The 20394-nt window shown below is 34.2% G+C and overlaps 1 protein-coding gene across 3 annotated transcripts; it reads right to left on the reverse strand.

Moving 5' to 3' along the window:
* Positions 1 to 1301: 1301 nt before the first annotated feature.
* On the reverse strand, positions 1302 to 11486 carry LOC130745623 (beta-amyrin synthase-like). 3 transcript variants are annotated; one of them, XM_057597975.1, is made up of 16 exons: positions 11077 to 11478; positions 7839 to 8024; positions 6859 to 6948; positions 6378 to 6575; positions 6205 to 6289; positions 5923 to 6089; positions 5625 to 5816; positions 5335 to 5448; positions 5108 to 5227; positions 4714 to 4836; positions 3376 to 3474; positions 3168 to 3224; positions 2349 to 2717; positions 2024 to 2104; positions 1832 to 1915; positions 1302 to 1703 (listed from the first exon to the last, which is right to left on the reverse strand). In XM_057597975.1, the coding sequence occupies exons 1-16, from the start codon at positions 11275 to 11277 to the stop codon at positions 1581 to 1583; spliced, it is 2289 nt and encodes a 762-aa protein (XP_057453958.1). In that variant the 5' UTR covers positions 11278 to 11478; the 3' UTR covers positions 1302 to 1580. The 3 variants fall into 3 exon arrangements, 2 of the variants coding, with proteins under 2 accessions (XP_057453958.1, XP_057453959.1); XM_057597976.1 differs by lacking the exons at positions 7839 to 8024; positions 11077 to 11478 and adding an exon at positions 7131 to 7199; XR_009021829.1 differs by lacking the exon at positions 1302 to 1703 and having other exon boundaries at positions 2024 to 2106; positions 2350 to 2717; positions 11077 to 11486.
* Positions 11487 to 20394: the final 8908 nt, after the last annotated feature.

Here is a 20394-nt window from a genome sequence, read left to right on the forward strand (position 1 = left end):
GTGAGTCCATTAATGTAAGTTCTCTTGCTTTGGGCTTCCTCGTCTCTCTAACAAGTGATATTGAAGTTAATGGTTGGTGTGACATGGTAACGACTCATTGTGATACAATGAGAGTGAATATCGGTGACTTACTGTTTGAGGAGAAGAATGTTTGAAAAAGTTTAAGTATTAGTTGGAGTCTCACATTGATTAAGAATGGATGAGAGGAAGACAAATATACTTGACATATATGATAAACCGTAATACAATAGAAGCAAGAGAGAAAACTAACGCTGTATTATTTTCTTAATGATAGAAGGTTATGCGGCTCTCTATATATAGAGACCACAGAACACAAACTTACACAGCAAGCAAGTAACCCTAGCCGCCACATAGGCTGGGATACTAAACAACTAATAACATAACCCTAGCCACCACATAGGCTGGGTTATTACACAATTAATAATAATATAAAAACCAATATTAACTACTAATTAACTAAATCAACTATTATCTCTAATACTCACCCCACAAACTGAACCGGGAAGATCAGTCACGGTCAGTTTGGCTCTCAAATCTTGAAACAAAACTGTACGGAGAGGCTTGGTAAGGGCATCAGCCAGCTGATCGGTAGCAGGAATATGCTGCACATGAAGCTGTTTAGCAATGACCTTATAGATAGAGCCAAGATAAGCTTTATAAGGGTAGTGCAAACCTCAACTCTTGAGCTAGCTTTTGTGGTTGAATATAGGCCTCCTAATTTCTAATATGGTATCAGAGCCTATCATAGATCCATTTGTTGTGGAGACCTCCCATATTTGGGTCACCCATTTTTTATCTCACGTTCCAGTCTGTTCAACCCTGGACGTGAGAGGGTGTGTTAGAAGTCCCACATTGGCTAGAGATAGAGCCAAGATAAGCTTTATAAGGGTAGTGCAAACCTCAACTCTTGAGCTAGTTTTTGTGGTTGAGTATAGGCCTCCCAATTTCTAATAACATATTAAAAAAATTCAAGGTCTAATACCGACTTGTTACCTGTTATAGATTTTTTTAGGCCAGGGCCTGATCTTTTTAAAATCGTGCATGGTTTGGTCTGATAGCTTATTTAAAGACTTATTTTATAATAAAATATTCGAGTAGATTGACAAATCTATTTGTATGTCCATAAATTTATAGGTTAATGAGTTAAAACATATTGAGATCACTATATCTTCTAAAAGTTAAAATAAATAGGTCATCAATTCATTCTTGAGGGTTGGGTCATTCGCACTTGCTCTCCCTCTTGAGGGTAAACTTGTAATGTAATGAATAACAGAAAGAAATGTTAAGGAAAGAAGTAGAAACTTCTCGCTTTTTATTAAAAGAAGTAGTAAAGCAGGAACAACACAATTTTATACCTCAAGCAAAACAATAAGATAAAAAAGTGTGTTATGGAAATAAAAACAACTTAATAAAAAATTTAACAGGCAACAAACCGACACTAAATACATACTATAGTAATAAGAGTACAATTGTACAAGGTCAAAACTTGTTTGATTATTTTATTTGCATGATCTATTGATGTGGCTGTGCCTTTTTGTGCTCACAGCTATCTTTACAAGTTAAACAGCAGTGGAAGGTAATGGAACCCGTCGACGATATTCAGCTAGGGCCATCGTTGTAAAATTATTTCTGTACATTGGGTAATGCAGCGTGCAATTTTTCACGTACACACCAGTAATATCCTGTTATTAGTAAGGCAAACAACAATTAGCAATAGAAACTCCATCCAAACCATCATTAAATAAGTTAGTTACAAAATACAATTAGTAACATGATTAGGCATAAATAAGAGCCAAAGATTGAGATGAACCTGTTGGGGCCAATCACCATCTTCAAGCTGAGAATTGATGAGCAATTTTGCAGCACGGTGAAGTGGAGTAGGGTCTCTCTCCGCCTGTGCAATGAATTAGAGAAAAGAACACTTAAGATTCATGGGCAATTACATAGTAGTAAGCATTTTTATTTTAATTTACGTTAAGTGTACCCAAAATCACACACAAACCTGGCCAGCATGAATCAAACCCATAAGAGCCCATGCTGTCTGTACAACATTTGATCGGTTTCCTTCAAGAGGTACATATATCTGCATTATTTTCATTAGTAAGATATGATCATCACTATATCATTAGCATTAATTTATGTACAAGTTGAAGAAGCATTAGAAACTAATAGGTATATAATAATAATCATTAAGGTCTCTCATATTAACTAGAGATATAACTAAATAAGATCTTATAGGGTAGAGCAGTCCCCATCATGAACTAGCTTTTATGGTAAAGCTAGACCAGCCAAACTGAATTTTTAGAATTATATATTCAATTACAAACCTTTTTTGGGCATGATAGATAACTCTCTCCCCACCCACCATCCTTTGATTGTGTCGTGAGTAGAAATTTAACACCTTTGCGAATGGCAGCACAATTGGCATAAGTTTTGCCAGCTGCTTCTAGACCACCAAGTGCAAACCAAGTACCATAAATGAAGCAAATTCCTGCATTTCCATACCAAGAACCATCTGCTGTTTGTATATCTTCAAAGTAACGAACTGCATTAGCAATGCAATCCTCGATCTCTTTCTTTCTATGCTCTGGATAATGATTCTTGAACAAAACTAAGGCTCCAATTGCTGATCCAGTGCACTCAACCAATTCATGCTCAATTACAATGTCCTCAAAAAATTCTATGGGATTGAGTAGCTGAAAAATAATGACAAAACTAATTAGTTATTTTTTTGGTTACAACAAAACTAATTACTTAGTTTGTTAACTACAGAACGACTTTTATCAATTAATAAATACACAGGTACACATAACATCTATTATATTTATTTATAGTACATTAAAGATGAGACGCGAAATCAGACGTTGCAATCTATCTCTATTTTACCACACACCCTTATTTTTGCTAACTCAACAATAATTTGACTATCTAAAATGAAACCATAAACCCTAAAATATAATTTAAAAAACAAAAAACCCATTTAATTATTAAAACACAATGAAAAGTCTAATAAAAATTGCACAAATCAGTTAAATTATATATACATGTACAAACTAAGGAGAATAAATCCCTGCTTTTTGCCTATACTAATTTAATCTTTGCATGTCATGGGTTTATGTTTAGTTATTCACTAATTGAATACTTACTTCCAGCCACTCCTGAGCTCCTGCTGGCTCCCATACTGCAAAACCACCCTTTTTACTCTATAATGATGAAAAATAGAAAATTTAATCATATAACACTGTAAAATCAAACATCAAATGATCAAATTCCTTTAAGCAAGGAGAAGGATTACTGATTAACTTATTAAATAATTAGAAGCAGATGACAATAAATTTAATATATAGTACTTGCCTGAAGTGACAATAGGAGATTGACAGTATCGAATAACCTTTCAGGCTCTATCTTTTCCCCTACAATCTCTGGAGGCAACATTGACAAAAGTAGACAACACTGAAATTGAACACAAGAATTTCAGCTAGGTTAACATATATTTTTCAGATGAAGATCATTTGTACTTATTTGATGTCTCATTCTTTGTGTGTCCAATAAAATTATGTCAAATAGATATGAGTATGACAATTATAACTTTACATGATGAGTGAAAACTGGAGAAGTCATACCAGTGAGCTAACAAAGAAGACCATCAAGAAAATCAGATACTACATCTTTACCCAATACCTTAAGACATTGATTTTATGAGTCTCATTTCTTATATTACATTTACCTCAACATTTTTAATTAATGTGAGACTCCATACATCATAGTTTTTTTTATATCAAATAGTATTCAAAACTAGCACAAGGGGTGCTAGATCCACAAGCTACTGCCCAAGACAGGAAATTACATGCGAATTAAAACATAATTAAACTTTCAGACATCACACTTGAATTACTAACAATCCCCCCTCAAATTTGAGTCACCTTCACATTACCATGCTTTCCTCTCAGCAGAAGCTATCAACACTTGCGTCGTTGTTCATCAACGAGACACAACCATGCACAAGATTATATACGAAAGAATGAGCCAATAAAGAAGACAGAAAGAAAAAACTTGATTTCCAAACATCTTGCTCTCAAGTGTGAGTATATCTCAAGTGAAACCTTTTAATCCACTTAGGTACTTTTACTATGATTGGCTTTGTCATATCAAAGTTTTAGCCCAATAAGAAGCCTAAAGAAGGAGAACCTCCACCAATAAGGTCAACAAAAAAGACCACAAAGAAAATCAGACATTATATCTTTACCAAAAATATTAAGACATTGAGTTTATAAGACTCGTTTTCTTTTTGCAAAGGAAATAAGCTTTATTAAAAACAAAGGAAGCATGAGAACACCCCTCTCATAAAAAAGAAAGAAACAAAGGCCAAGCCAAACAGGCAAAAGCACAAAAACAGAAGAAACGAAGCAGCCCACGCTAAAGAAAGGCAGAGCAACAACAGAGAAGAGGAACAACACAGCACAAAAAAAGAAACAGAGAAAGTAATAACAAAACACCAGAATGGTGCCCAAGCAGCCAACAGAAAAGCCCCCTAAACTCTATCCCTCCACCGGTGAACAATTAAAAAAATGCTATGTAAGCACCAAATCAATAAGTCATTCATTTTTTATTATTGTTTTCACCTTATTCGTTCTTAACCAATGTGAAACTCGAGATGTCACACTTAAATTATCAACCTATGTAGTTAGCTACCTTAAAACCTTCTGCAGTGCAATCAGAAACTTGCCATCCATGGTCTTGATCAGAAAAGGTCCATGCTCCTTTGGAAATATGGCGATGCATACTCTTAAAATCTCCTGAAGGGTTGTCCTTAACCTGTGGAATAAGATTACCCATTTAATGCTGCAAGATAAAGCTAGCACACATCGCTCAATAGTCAAAACAATGCTAAGTATAATGTCAGCTTGAAAGTAATCCGTTAATTTTCATTTAGCTGATTAAGCCACTGCATAGAAAAGCCATAGGGAACCGAAATATCTTTTTAATGAATTGCATAATTTGGTAAACTTGGTTCATTTGGGAGTTTACTTTCCTTAACTTGAAGGAAGCAGAGTTATATGATTTTGTCACATAAAATTAAGCAGACCTGAGAATTCTTGATAAAATCATGTCCTTTTGCAAGTGCGGGACCGAGTTCGTCAATTAGGTTAGTAGAAAGCAGAGCTTGAACGGCGAAACCAGCATCCCATTCTTGGCTACCAAAACTCTGCATTAATTAATTAATATCACATTGGTTATATTAACATTGTCAAAAAATAATAATGATTATATGTAGTTAATTTTTATTCAAATATGATGATGTAATATACACACCTGCATGCACATTCCATCTTCTGCAAGCCACAAGTAATCCGGGACCCTGGCAAGATGTCTCTTGAAAGCAATTCCGTTCGGATCTTCCACCCAACAAGCAAGCATGCATAAAACCTGAGAGATATATACATGTATGTTTGAAAATCCTTCACAATTGTTTTAAAGCTAGAATTAATTCTGTATATAAATTTCTATGACTAGCTTTTAAATTTCAGAATTTTATCATGAAAAAAGAGTTTGATTCATGCATTCTATAAATACAAGATATGCTTTATTGTTATGGTACCTACCTTTTCCACGCACCCAATGGTAATGTATCGACTATTATGATCTTCATAATGGATATGTTTCATTGTTACTTGAAGGGCTCTTTCTCTGATCAGCTTGTTGAAAGGCCAACGAGTCAAGAATGGCTCAGTGAATAAGTATAAACTATCCCATATCAGATCTTGTATCAAAGGATTAGGATAGTAAAGATCTTCCTGTGATACATAAAATAGACCATTATTTAACTATCCCTCCCATGATCATATAGAGGATATATGTATATATTACACATTGTGATTAGTTGGAGACTATGTCTCATACCTTTGCACATTGATGACGTGCTTTCTTCCAATTAACTTTTTCATAAGGTTGAGTAAAGAGTTCTTCTCTCAACTGTAAGATGAGTGGTGTTATTGGACCCACAAATCTCTTCCCATACAAGTAAGACATAGGCATGTACACCAATCGGCAATAACACCACATTTTAGCTGCAATTAATTAAGTTGAAAATATGAGTAGAAATGTAGAATAAACTCTCAATTCAATAATTCAGATATACATTGTTCCAAAAAGAGTGACAACATTAATGTTAATCACTTCAACCTGGATGCATAGGAAGAAATGAAGGAAGGATCCAAAATTCTGGAGGCATTGGATTGGTTCCACTCCAATCAAATATACCAAGTATCTACAGATGCAGGATTCATTCAAATAAGTAACATACTACATGCCTTTTTGTTTGGGTATATATTAGTATATATAAATATGAAAGATACCGAAAGCCATGTCTTCCCCCAAGAAGCTATGTGTGTCGCGCCCCCATGATCATGAATCCATTTTCTTGCTCTTGCACAAGCATTGTTTTGACCTCCATCAGGTCCTTCTCCAAGTATTCGCATGCATATGTAGTTAAGTACAGTACAAAACATGGTGCTGTGACCCTCTATGTGTAGTCCCCACCCTCCATCTTCATTCTTCAAATCAAAGCACAACATGATCAATATTAATTAGTTGTTCATTGTTGGCATGAGCGAATTTTAAATTTCATGGCTAAGAAAAAGGGGCAAGTTAATTAATTAATAAAAGAACTTGGATAACAATTCCATCCGAGTTTGTGTTTGGAAAAAAATCACTGGGAAAGCTAGCTCAACAACGTGTGGATATTTCAGGCTCATATAAGATTGTCGGCCGTGGCGTATACTTGTATCAGCCAAATAAATAAAAAGTTAATTGCTTGTTGAAATTGAATAAGTATACCTGATGAACGTATGTGTAACGAAGAATCTCTTTGCGGTACACTTCTGGAAATACAGAATCAAGATGACCTGTTATGTACATACAAAAGATCTGCAATGTTTTGAGGAGCAAGTAGAAAACTGATTAGTAGAAACTCATATATATGGTTTATATGTGTATTTTATCTTCTGACTTATATACCCTAATCTAAAATAGTCCTTGAAAATCTAAACATATTAAATTGTGAATTGAAAATCTAAAGTAGTTTGCCGTTGAGTTTAACAAAAGAATACAAGAGGAGCACGTCCTGCCATGGTGCGCGCCGTGGCAGCGGTTTGCAAGGCCATGGCTCCATAGGATTATTTAGTTCTGATATGTTTCTTTTATCTTATCGTAATTACAACAAGAAACTAAGTTATTACCAATGACTTTTTACGACTTTTTGAAAATCGTCACAAAATCTCGCTGTTATTTATGGTCGGACCATCATAACATGTTTTCTAAAAAAATAAAAAATAAACATCTTGTCGACAACCTTGCCCGTCTGTAATTTGGCAGGTTTAGTTATCGTTAAGTTACTAACGGTTTTACCTATCGGTAATTCAAAATTTGAAACTGTTGCTGGTGTAAACTTGACATGCTTAAAAAATATTGGACATCAGTTACCGACAACTTTATCGACTGCTTTGGCCACTGATAACTCAAAACTTGAAATGTGGAATTTGCTATCTAACAAATTGACACGTGGATTTTTTCTTCTGAGATTGAATCAGGAGCTGCCACCTCACCAAATCAGTCTTATAGAAGTTCTTATTTTCTAATATATATTGATATTGATATTGATTATTGAATTTTTTTCTTGATTACCGACCGCTTCTGACTGTTAGAAATAAGGTTTTTTTTCTTGTAGTGAATGCTTTATAATAATAATAATAATAATAATAATAATAATAATAATAATAATAATAGTAGGAAATATTATATTGAGTAGTTGCACTCACCAAGGGAGGCGTGAAAAGCAGAGGACCAGCAATTTGAGCAGGCCAATGGCCATCACTGGTTTGTAATCCTGCTAGGTGATGTGCGGCCCTTCTCACAGTTGTTGTCACTTTATCGTATGTTACCTCCTCTCCATCCTCTATCTTCACACTAGGTATTGTTTGTTTGAAGTTATTTTCCCTCATAACCTACACAAAACAGGGAAGCAAAAATAGAATAAAAGTTATATTTTTAGATGAGAAAAAAAATAATATCATATGGTAAGAGTGATATCATATGGTAAGAGTTAGGAAACATAAGAGTTGAGAGATCGAGATAAAAAGAAAGATCCAGGGTTCGAACCCTGATGAATGACTAATTTACTAATATTATTAACAACTAACATTTGCGTATAAAATATATATATAGAAGAAAAACCCATCACTTTGATTAACATTTGCCAAATAGAGGATGACTTAGGGGTGCAAAGACCCATCTCAAACTCATCCTCGTAGTTACCCTGATGTAATAATTAATAACTTGAATTATAATAGCAATATAATAATAATGGTTAACTCATTTATTTTACTAAAAATATGATCTAAATAATAATAATTATATATTTATACATTTTTTGGATGCTAAGATTTTTTTTTAAATATTGTAAAAAAAATAAGTATTTACCAAAAATATTGTATTTTGATAAATATTTACCAATCTGCGGTAGTTTTGGCCATGTAGGATGTCTTGGTGGCCACCCTTTGCAAAAAACTCCTCATATGTGACGTTTTCTTTATGACAAAGGCGCCTAGAAGTAAGAGTTTATGTACTCAATAATTACATCATCATTATGTTGACTAAAGACTCCTAAAGTGAGAAGTTCTGCTGTCACGTTAGACTCCTAGAACGAGGCACCATTATTCGGAGAAAACTTCTCATGTATCAAATCAGTCTCCTCATAAGAGGAGTCTTTTTTTCAAACGCGTGAAACAAGGCCAACTATTTTTCACGGCTCACAAGACTAAAAGTAAATCCACACGTAATAAATCCAGTTGAAAACATGTAATCGTAGTTATTTTCCCATTAAAACCTGTTTCAAATTACAACATAAAATCATTACAATTGGTACTTTAGGGTGTTCTCATCAAATACATATATAGATACTTTCTATTGGAAAAAATTTCATGATAATAATATACTCGTAGCAATTTATCTGAAATCGTTTTATAAACTTATTCTAATTTATTTGTTGTTTTAAAAATTTAAGACAATAATATTAATTGCCACTTTTTATCGTATTTTGTTTCATCTATTTAATTTTATAAGTTTTATTAAAAATAACACATTGAATATGATTGGATCATTTCGCACATAAATTGGAGGAATGCAGTGATTTTTGTGGGGGCTTTATAGAGTGTTTAAGGTGGCCTAAGAGCATGGTATTGAGTCGTCAATCGTGGTTGTTGAAATATGCATGTCATATTCACTCTTCGGCTGGTCACCTTCGTTGGATCAATTCGTCAAATTTAATTCTCATGGTAGCTTTGATCCATCAAATCATTACAACGGATTTACAATTGATTTTTTGTTGTAATGATGTTATGTTTTAATGATTTTAAGTTGAAATTTGGAACAGGTTTTGATGGAAAAATAGCTACGATCGATTACATGTTTTCAACTGTATTTATGTGAGGATTTACTTTTGGTGCTTGCTAGGATACCACAACACTTAGTTGATGTATGATACAAGACGTGATGTGGACCAATAACATTTAAGTGGGTTTTTCTTCTTTTTCTCATATATGTTTTAAAATGAAACAAAAATTCAAATACAGTGTCAGATGTGGGTTTTTTATTGGTACACGTCAAATCGCATCAATCGTGTACTATACAATGAGGGTATAATAGAATTCACCTTTACTTTTTAGTCTTCAATTCGTTTCACGCGTTTGAAAATTTGTATCCCTAAGTGGGAGAGTGGTGTTTCTCAAGGCCATTATTATATATGCAATTTCAATGTATTACATAATATTATTTAAAGCCCCGGTGGGTATGGTTGGACATTTTGAAAAGCTAATGATGGGGAAGCAATTAAGGGAAACGAAAGGTATTTTGGATCGTCTGGGAGCAAATATGCAAGGATGCTCAATTAGGAGGCCTTGGTCTTGGCTTCCTTAGATGGAGGAACAAGGCCCTTTTATGAGGCTTGGCGATTTAGTGGTGAGAGAGATGCCCTGTGGAAAAAAGTGCTATGTGCGAAGTATGGTTTGTATGGAATCTGCTTGACTCTTCATCTAGTGGTGGATAGATACAACGACTGTTCATATGTGTGGCAAGATATCATGAAAACTTCATATGAAGATTTTGTTTTGGAAATTTTGTCTGTTTATGGATGGATCCTTGGGTAGGCCTGCTGCCTCTGCACATGTCCTTCCCACGTATGTATGCTCTAGTTGTTAATAAGAATGTTACTGCCAATAAGGTGGGAGTCTGCAATGGTCTAAGATGAACATGGGAGGTTTCTTATGGCAATTAACTCTTATTTACCTAGCATAAGTGCCGGGGGAGTATTCCCGGTTAACGAAATCTGCAAATTGATGAAGCGAAATCCTATTGAGTTAGGAAGCTTTGACCATCCCCAAGCAAGTTTGCAAAATTATCCCACCAAAGGTGATCTTGTTCTTTTAGCAGACAACATTGAACAAGCTAGGTTGCGGTGAAGATGAATTTGATGACGCGCGAACTGGTTATAGAGACCGAAGGCCGGTGTAGCATTTGTAGTATTATCCCTGAAACTACGGGTCATCTGATGGTGAGTTTTGAGATGACTTGAAAATATGGGTTGGCATTTTGTACAGAGAAGGGATGTCATGGTGCTGCCATCAATAGTTTCAAAATTTAATGCTAGAATCACTCGTTCAACAGGCCAAATCTGATCTGACGCTTTGGGAGATGATCCCTTATGCAGTATGTTGGTAGGTGTGGCTAGCTAACTCGTAACGATCTGGTGTATAATAGATATGTAGTGTAAAATGGTTTTGTACATAATAACTTTTACTTCAAAATTTTAATTAAAATAAAAAATATTTTCTTATGTGGCCTAATCCAATTATATGACTGTGTAAATAATAAAGTTTACATAATGATACGCACACTACACCTTTAATCTATTTTTGAATAATTTAAACTTTTATATATACACAGCATGACTGCATGAAAATTTTCTATTTCCTTAAGCACTATGGTGCAAGCTCAAGATACCTGAAACCGCCAAAGTCGGTCGCCACAAGTCTTGACCTTGTAGCGGTTGTTATAGAAATCCTGACGAGCTTCTTCAACCTGAGCTCGTTCCTCAGGAGTACCTGCATCAGGATCATACTCCCATGTCTGCCTTCCCACGAAGTTGTTGATGCTGAATATGTAAGGATTCTTGCCACCATCTGCTACCTTCAGCTTCCACATGATCTTCTTCTTAACTCTGTGTGTGTCAACTCATCATTTGCCCAAACGAGCTTAAATAATAAATACTAGTGAGCCTTAGACAACGTGAGATGAGGTGAGAGAGTGTTTCCTAGGATAATTGTTTGGTGAAAACACTCAATTGCTAGACACCCAGAGAGAGAAAGAAATAAGAGAAATTTTTGTATGGGCACGAACCCAAGACAGTATCTTTCGACACATCCAGTAAAAAAAATGACATATCATTAAAACAAAAATCTAAGAATGCAAATTGTAATGAATATGATATATAATATGTTATGATAAAATTTAAAATAAAGGCAAAATGTAGTATTTAACATGGTGTTATATTATTCATGGGTTCACAATGATAACCTTTGGCTTAATGTTGCTGGTCAACCGTTCCCTGCATATAGGTACTTAGAGGCGGGTATGAAAACGAACACTCAAGCTGCTATTTATGTGGGTATGAGAATGGGTACGTAATTTTTTTTAAAACGCGAGTATATATAGGTGCTATCAGACCCTATTTATTGTCATCCTTATCAGAAAAAGAGAGAAAAAAGAGAATATAAAAAGTAATATATCTTATATATAATGTGATGTAATAAAATGTGAGAAATGGAAAGAAAAATGGGTGTTTGATTAGTGTTTATACGATTGATGTGCTTTATGTATGATAACGTGTTTTTAGCAATAAAAATTGAAGATTTTGAAAGTGTGTTCATACGGAACTTTTCTGTTTAGAAAGAAGAAAAAAACTATATAGTTAGATGTCAAGACTTTTGTAACAAAAAAAAAGATGTCAAGACTTTTTTTCGATAGAGATAAGATTACTTGCACTGATACATCAAATTTGTATATATCTACCGTCAGTTAGAAGAAAAAATGAGCTAGATTTCAAGACTTTCTTTTGATGGATTGATATTTAATATTTTCATAAAATTACTTGCATTGATACATCAAATTTCGTAAGTTAGAAGAAAAAAAATGAGTTAGACGTCAAGACTTTTTTCGATGGATTTATTAGTTGAATTTTATGAGTTACAGTTTTACACTGACATTTAATTACACTAGCCATGAAGGATGAATTGTTATTGGGTAAATAGCCAAGTTCGTCCCTGAATGTGTCCACCGTCTTCAACTTCGTCCCTAAACTTTAAAAATGTCGCTCGTGGTCCTTGGATATGGCAAATATCTCTCATCAGCAGCCCCTAGGTTAAAAAAAACTCACGGCCGTTAACGGAAGTGTGACATGACCTTTTTTTGTTGTTGATGGAGTGTCCACGTGTAAAATGAAAGTTGGAAAAAAAGTTAACGTCAGTTCAGTCCCTACTTAAATTAACACAATCTTCACCTTCTTCATCTTCCCCAGAAATTATTCACCTTCTTCATCTTCATTCTGACTTTCTAAAAAATTAACACAATCTATTATAAAACCTAAACACAATTCTCAGAACCCACCCAAAATCAAACACACTCTTCATCAACCTTTCACATTCATGTCAGATCGTCCTCTCCATGCACCTTCATCACCCAGATCTGGCAACGTGAGCAGATCTTGTTCACAGTTTCACTCGGTGAAGTGACTGAATATAAGTCTATTGATCGTAAAAAATCATGGGTCACAGTAGCTATGCTGCTTGAGGCAAAGGGGAGGTGATTACAAAGAGAGAGGCTCGAGTGGGAAACCCTAATTCCGCGATCAAGCTCAGAACTTGATGATGCCGCCACACCCTTTACATCAAAGGGTTCAGCTCTAGTATCTCAGTTTCTGTCCTTTCTTCTTCTCTCTCTTTCTCCTCCTCCTCTTCCCTCAAACCTTCAAATTGAACTAGACATTTCCCACAGTGGCTGAGTTTCAAACTATACACTTGATATGACTTATGAGCCCTGATCCATTCTGGTTTTGTTCTGAGTTTGATTTTGTTTTTTTATCTTTTTTTGCAATGATTGCGTTTTGAATGTGGAAACATGTTGATGTTGTTTTCTAATTGAAGGCTCAGTGCACACAGTAAATTCCTAATTAGATCCACTGCTTGTTTTTTAGGAACATGTGTCTCTTAGAAATTTAGTAATTGTAGAATTGAATAAGATTAGTTGATTGTGTTGTTTTAATCTATATACTTTATAAAAGAAATTAAATCCTTATCCAAAACAATGTTAAACATGGCATTTCAAGAATGATTTTTTTCTCACCCCTCTCATTGGCTGACAAGTGTCACAGCCACGGCTACTCACAGATATTAATTACTTGCACTGATTTTTCCTATAATTTGGTTTGTTTGTTCCCCATTAAATGTATTTTTCAAGCATTTCCTATAATCTTTTTTTGGACAGATTGGATGGCAATGAATATCCAATTGACTTTATATCAAATTGGCAACGAAGTGTAAATGAATTGGCAACGAAGTGTATATGAAAATCCGGAAATAAATTGCATTTATATCTTCCAATTGCCTTCATATTAAATTTGGAATATACACATGATTTACGTACGCGTGGAAAATAACAACGAAGTGTATTTTTCGAATTAAAAATACATATTCTATTTGGGATTAATGAAATATTCTTGACAATTTTAGTCATCATTAACCGTAATTTCAACTATATATACCCCCTTATGTTACATTTCTCCTCCATAATTCCATCAATTTTCCTGCAATTTTTTAGTTTCATGTGATTTATCATATGAAAGATTCTAACCATTTTTTTTAACAAGTTGAATGCTTTTTCAATTGCAGGTGATGATTACCAGATCATGATATGGAACTACATATGCATAGGTGAAGTCGATTTTTGATTTTTCATTGTTTATAATTTTCAAATCAATTTTTTTATCTCCCTGTAATGTTCACTCATAACGTATTGATTTTAGGAAAAAACGTTTCATGTGATATATCATGTGCGTTGAATGTGTCTGGAAATATGAAAGGTAATTTTTTTAACATATCATATGCGTTGAATGTTATCAGGTGGACAATGATGGACTCGATCAAACTTGCAAATAATTTTAAATTTTGAATACCAAGTCTACAAAACTCCCCAGATCACAGAGCTCTACTACAATCCAGATTCCAGAGTACCAAATTATTAGCAAATTCACAAACATCACGTCCAGAAAGGTTTTAATTTTCTGATTTGATTTCCTAATGCACAAACATCAGCAATTTCCTATTATTAAATTTGTACTATAAACTTTTGATTTGATTGTGTCTAATTAAATTTCAAATATCAATATTTAAATTAATATTTGACTAAAATCTAAATATTTTTTTATTCAAATGTCTATATTTGGTATCAAAATATAATTATTTAATGGTTTAAATCTGCAAGATTTTCCTCCATTTAAATGCTATATTCGAAATTTTTTTGAAAAACCTTTGACTAAAATTATTTAATGATTATTTCTAAAATTGAAGTTAGTCAAATATCAGCTAAATTAATGTTAGTCAAAATTAATGTTATATTCCAAGTTAATTAATTTTAGTCAAATACTATATTCCTTACATTTTTTAAAAAATTTGATTGATTAGTGCACTCATTTAATGATTTTTGAATTAGCCTATTTAATGATTATTTCAAAAAATAAAGTTAGGTAAATATCAAAAACATTAATTGCTGGATTAATTTTCTTTTATAAAAAAAAACGGTTTTTAGTACACCTATTTAATAATTCTTAAATACATTAATTTTTATTCAATTAATAAATTAAATAAATGTTTTATTCATTTCCTAAAAAAATGGTTTTAATACACCTATTTAAAGGTTTTTAATTACAATAATAGTTAATTAGTCAATTAATGAAAGACATTAAATGCTATATATATACAATAAATGCTATATTCAAAAAAAATCGTAAATGAAAGATATATTATTCATATAAAAGCCTAAGCCAGAGAAGCAACAAGGCATATTACAAGATACAATAGTTTGAGCATGAAAAAACCCACCACCTACCCGCAAAACTTTTTTAAAAAACCTTTTGAATTAATCTAATTAATGATTATTTCAAAAATTAAAGTTAGTCAAGTATCAATAACATTAAGCTAAATTAATTTTCTTTTATAAAAAAATTGTTTTTAATACATATATTTAATCATTCTTTAATACATTAAATTTTTTTACTCAATGAAAAAATTTAATAAATGTTTTATTCATTTCCTAAAAAAAGTTTTTAATAGACCTATTTAATTTTTTTTAATTACGTAAATTTTTAGTCAACTGATGAAAGACATTAAATGCTATACAATAAATGCTATATTCGAAACTTTTGTAAAAAACCTTTTGAATTAACCTATATAATAATTCTATAGATGAAGTTTAATTTTTGTTCAATTAAAAATTACTATAAATGCTATATTCCTTTCCTTAAAAAATGTTTTTGATAAACCAATAAAATTATTATTTCCAAAATTAATGTTAGTCAAATATTAATATCATTAACTGGTATGCTAACGTATTTAACCGTTTTTAAATGCATGATCAGGGGTCAATGGTAGAAAAAAAAATCTTTAATACATTAATTCTTAGTCAATAAAAAATTACAATAAATGCTATATTCCTTTCCTTACAAAAAAATATGTTTTTTATGTTTTTTTTTTTGGATAAGCAAAACTGTATTAGATAATAGAGTACAAGGGGTACTCCAACCCAAATACAAGAGAGGAACAAAATACAAAGATAAAAAGAAACTAAAAGCCCATACAAGGGACAAGAAAAGCCAACAAAGAATTAATATCCAACAAGCTTAAGCACACCCAACCTAGTGGGACCAGCACCCACCAAACTATGAATAAAAGACAAGATTCTCACAAAACAGATAAGCACCACGAACCACACCAGATACAATTATGCAGCAGTTTGAAATTGTGCAACCACCAATCAAAGAGAACATTCCTCCACCACAATGAAAGTACCCTAGTCACTACGCACCATACCCCCCTTTATGTAAAATATTTTCTTTGTGGAAGTCTTTTACCATGTAATCTAAACATATACACACACATATATAAATATAATAGTGTTTTCAAAATCATATTTTCACTTTCAGTTTATCATACCATTACATATATTTACTTTTAGTTTTTTTTTTAAATAGTTCAGTAATATGAAAAATCATTTTGATGATCACACAAAATTTTGCAAGTTGTGTGACACTCAAGGTTGTCAGACTCGTGAGTCTAAGCAGACTCGTTTTGGGTAGGTAGACTCGACTCGTAGACTCGACGAGACTCGAGTCTACCAGAAATGAAAATTTACTAAGTATAACCCTGTCACATGAAGAATAAATACAAACATATAATCTAATTATAAGAGCATCAAAGATGCATTTAATCAAATAAACTCAAAATCCAACTTCATAATAAAAAAATTAAGCAAAGTTTAACCAAGTACTACACCATAAGTTAAGTAGTAAGTACCATTGTACCAAAATAAAGTACATACTCAAAGTACAGGGAAATGAAAATAAAAAAACAAAAGAACTCACTACAGAAAGTAAAATCACATTCTAATGCAGCCTTTTATTGAAGCTCGAAATTAATATAGGCTATAAGCCTTTAAGGCTATAAATATCAATATCAGCATATCAGACCAGAGAAGTAACATAGTAGACGTGAGAGTATTGTAGACTTGTAGTCATCATCCTCAATTAAAGAGTAATTGAGTTGAAAAAAATAAAAAAAAGAAGAACACGAACAACAGGGATGGAGAAAGATGAAAAGAACAGGGGAGTTTGCTTACCCAAAAGAAGAACACGAACAGGGATGGAGAAAGAAGGAGACGCGGCGCAGCGGCGGCGGCCCGCACCCTTGGACGGCGGCGAGAGTGGACAGGGAGACGCGAGAGAGGAAGAGGAGACGCGAGAGTAGAACACGGTCTGGAAAGGTATGAAATTAGGTTTAGGAAATTTTTTAAATTAGGGATTTTTAATTATAAAAAAATAAAAAAAAAAAACCTTGACTCGGTGACTCGGTCATGACTCGCGAGTCTACTGAGTCAGACCGAGTCAGACCGAGTCTTGCCAGAAAACGAGTCTGGCAGCGAGTCCACCCGTTTTCCCTATGCAGACTCGCGAGTCTACCGAGTCAGCGAGTTAACTCGCGAGTCTGACAACATTGGTGACACTTATTGTGATTTTGTTTGGTTGAATGCTCATTTTTTTTCATATCTTAATTTATTAATACGTGTCTAAATAATGAGATCAATATTCGCCGTGCAACGCACGGGGTAAAAGCGCTAGTACAGTTTAAAACATGACTGATTTGCAAGCCGGTACTGGATGTGGTGTATGTGATCATTTTTTATTTTTAGTTTTTCTGCTGTAGTACTTGAAGTTGCAAGTTGCAACTTTCTATTTTCTAGTGCAATGTTGAGATCGTTTTCAAGTTGTGTTAATTTTTTAGAAAATTAAGATTAAGATGAAGAAGGTGAATAATTTTTTAGAGATCGTAAGTTCCAAGCAATCCTCGAATTTTTTCAATGATTTGTCGGAGTTTGTTTTTCTGAGATTGAAGAAGATGCACTATGGTAGCCATGGAAATGATTCTGCAAGAGGGTTAAATTTCTGGGTTTAAGTTTATTTCTTGGTTTTGTGATTTTGGGTTGAAAGATTTTGGCTTTTGGAAAGGAAAAAGGGTTGGGGTGAGGGAAAGCATGAGAGGGAGGGGATGAGGGTGGGAAGAAGAAGGACGATAAAAAATATGGAGATAGAGAGAGGGTGATGGTGGTGGGGAGAGGTAGGGGAAGATGGGGGAGTGAAAGAATAATTTTCAGATTCAGGGACTAAATTGATGCCTTTAAAACTTTCCCAACATTCAAATGTCACATAAGCTTCATCATTGACAAAAAAAATCCGCGTCATACTTCTGTTAACGTCCATTCGCCATTTTTAACCTAGGGACTGCTGATGAGGAAGATTTGCCACATCCAGGGATCACGGGCGACATTTTTAAAGTTTAGGGATGAAGTTGAAGGCGGTTGACACATTCAGGGACGAACTTGGCTATTTACCCAATTGTTATTTATTTTTATTTTTTTGAAAGCTGAAAGTTTTTTTTTTTCGAGAAAATAGAAATGATATTAATAAGAAATATCATGAGAACAACCTTCTCATGGTAGGTAAAAGATCGATTGTGCTCCCAAGAAAAAGAGGAAAACATAAACAGTAGCATTACAATCAAACTAAAAGAGAAGAAACCAAGGCAAGATATATTCTCTTGCCCAGGTAAACTAACAAACTAGTAGATCAAACCAGAAAGAAAGAAAACAGGAAACGAAACAAACATAAACACTAGAGTAGTAAAGAAAGACATCCTTTCAGAAAGGACAAGACATCAAGGAAAATGAAGCTTGAACAAAGTGAGCATAGTCCCTTCCAATAGAACATAGAAAAACCTAAAAAAACAATGGAAATTGTTATTCAGACCCCCCCTCCCCCACAGCTATTCAGACCCAATGAAAAACTGGAAATTCGAAAATGCCCCTTTCAAACGAACCCTTATAGTGCGTGTCTATCGCACATACCCATGAAGCGACGTAGACGCACCTTGAACATGCGTTGCGAGCGCACGTTCAAGGTGCGATTAAGTAGTGCCAGAGTTGATGCCCCAGTGTCTGACTATACATAGGAAAGACACATATACACACTTAGTGAACTACGTTAGTCGCGCCGTTACAAAGTGCGTAATATGCGTCGCGCTTTATAAAGGTGTTACCATCGCACACTGAACGTGCGTTGGTCACACAGTTTTAAAGGGCGAGATTTTGCAGAAACAAACAGAAACAGAAACTCCAACAGAAACAGAAACTTTAACACAACAGAAACAGAAACTTCAACAGAAACATAAATGTTACATTATAATATATCATTGATACATTACAACTAATACGAAAATTTGCAAATGGACTACTGCAATATCACGAAACTAATCTTAAGCGAGATTTATGATTCCATCGATCTTATGTATGTCTACATTTGCCTTTCGATAGAGTTCGTTGAATAGGGCCATGCGATCCATGCATGATAGCTGCCAACCATGAGCTTCAACAGTACAATGATGCATCCATTGTGGATTAACTGTTGGCAAAGGAAAGTCACTTGAAATAAGCGCCTACAAAATGATCAATTATATTGTTAAGTATCTCATAAAGTTCATGTAATGTAAGGTAAATTCATATTAAATGTAATATTGATCAGTACCTTCACCTAGTGGTTGTTGTTGACAAGGAGTAAACATATAATCTAGTGCTTTGACGGATGTAGCACTGGACCCGTGAGAGGGAAGTAGGTGGCGCCCCCTCGATTCGAAAAGGTCATGAACACAATCTGGTACATCGTAGCAACAATGTGGCCCATATCCGGCACGCATAACCACTTCTCCTCCGTTGCAAACTCATTTGGAGCAAGATGCAAGGCTTGTACGTAGTACTTTTTCGTAATGTGTGTTGGTGCCATACATACCATGATAAACACCTTCCCGTAATCTAAGATCCTTTATCATGTCTTCTCGGACTTGACGTCAATTTTGTTCTCCCTTACCCATCAAGGAAGCAATGCATCTATATCCACAATTCCCATCATCTTCAACATTCTGAATGTCAATGACATATTCACGGAGGAATTCGGGCACTTCATGGATGTAGTTGGCCGAGTAAACTTTGTCTTTCGGGTGCTGTGGCGGGAGCTTAGCTGAGTTGCTTGCAATCCTCTTGCTTCTCTTCTTAGGTGCAGATTGCTTCAAAGGAATGCTCTTCCGTTTTGCCGACCGGGTCTTACGCCCCTTTCCTTGTGGAGCTGATGAGTTGCTAACTTGCTTTGACCCAGCTATTGCATCAGCGTTCTCCCAAGATGAAGGAATGCGTCTGGTAGAACCCTTAGGTTCATTGGGCCGAACCCTTGTAGGCAACTTGTTTGGAGGAGGACACATAGAAGTCTGATCCGGGTATCCAATCTCCCGAAGCCTCTCTTTGATAGCTTGTCTTCTCAGAACATTAGCTTATTCAAACATCTTTGCAATGACCTCTAACTCTTTCGCAATGCTCAATCCCAAAACAGGTTGGGATTCACCAGGTGCAGATTTTGATGTAAGCCTCCTCCAATGTTGGTCCACTGTCGTC

Source organism: Lotus japonicus, chromosome 3 (assembly GCF_012489685.1).
Source record: "Lotus japonicus ecotype B-129 chromosome 3, LjGifu_v1.2".
NCBI lineage: Eukaryota > Viridiplantae > Streptophyta > Magnoliopsida > Fabales > Fabaceae > Lotus > Lotus japonicus.

Bases quoted from the DNA above. Each gene is read 5' to 3' on its own strand.
- LOC130745623 (XM_057597975.1), bottom strand. From the start codon at position 11,277: ATGTGGAAGCTGAAGGTAGCAGATGGTGGCAAGAATCCTTACATATTC. The intron at 6,290-6,377 runs GTATCTTTCATA...CTGCATCTGTAG, and splicing joins GGGGGAAGACATGGCTTTCG to ATACTTGGTATATTTGATTG. The intron at 5,449-5,624 runs GTAGGTACCATA...TATATCTCTCAG, and splicing joins CCATTGGGTGCGTGGAAAAG to GTTTTATGCATGCTTGCTTG.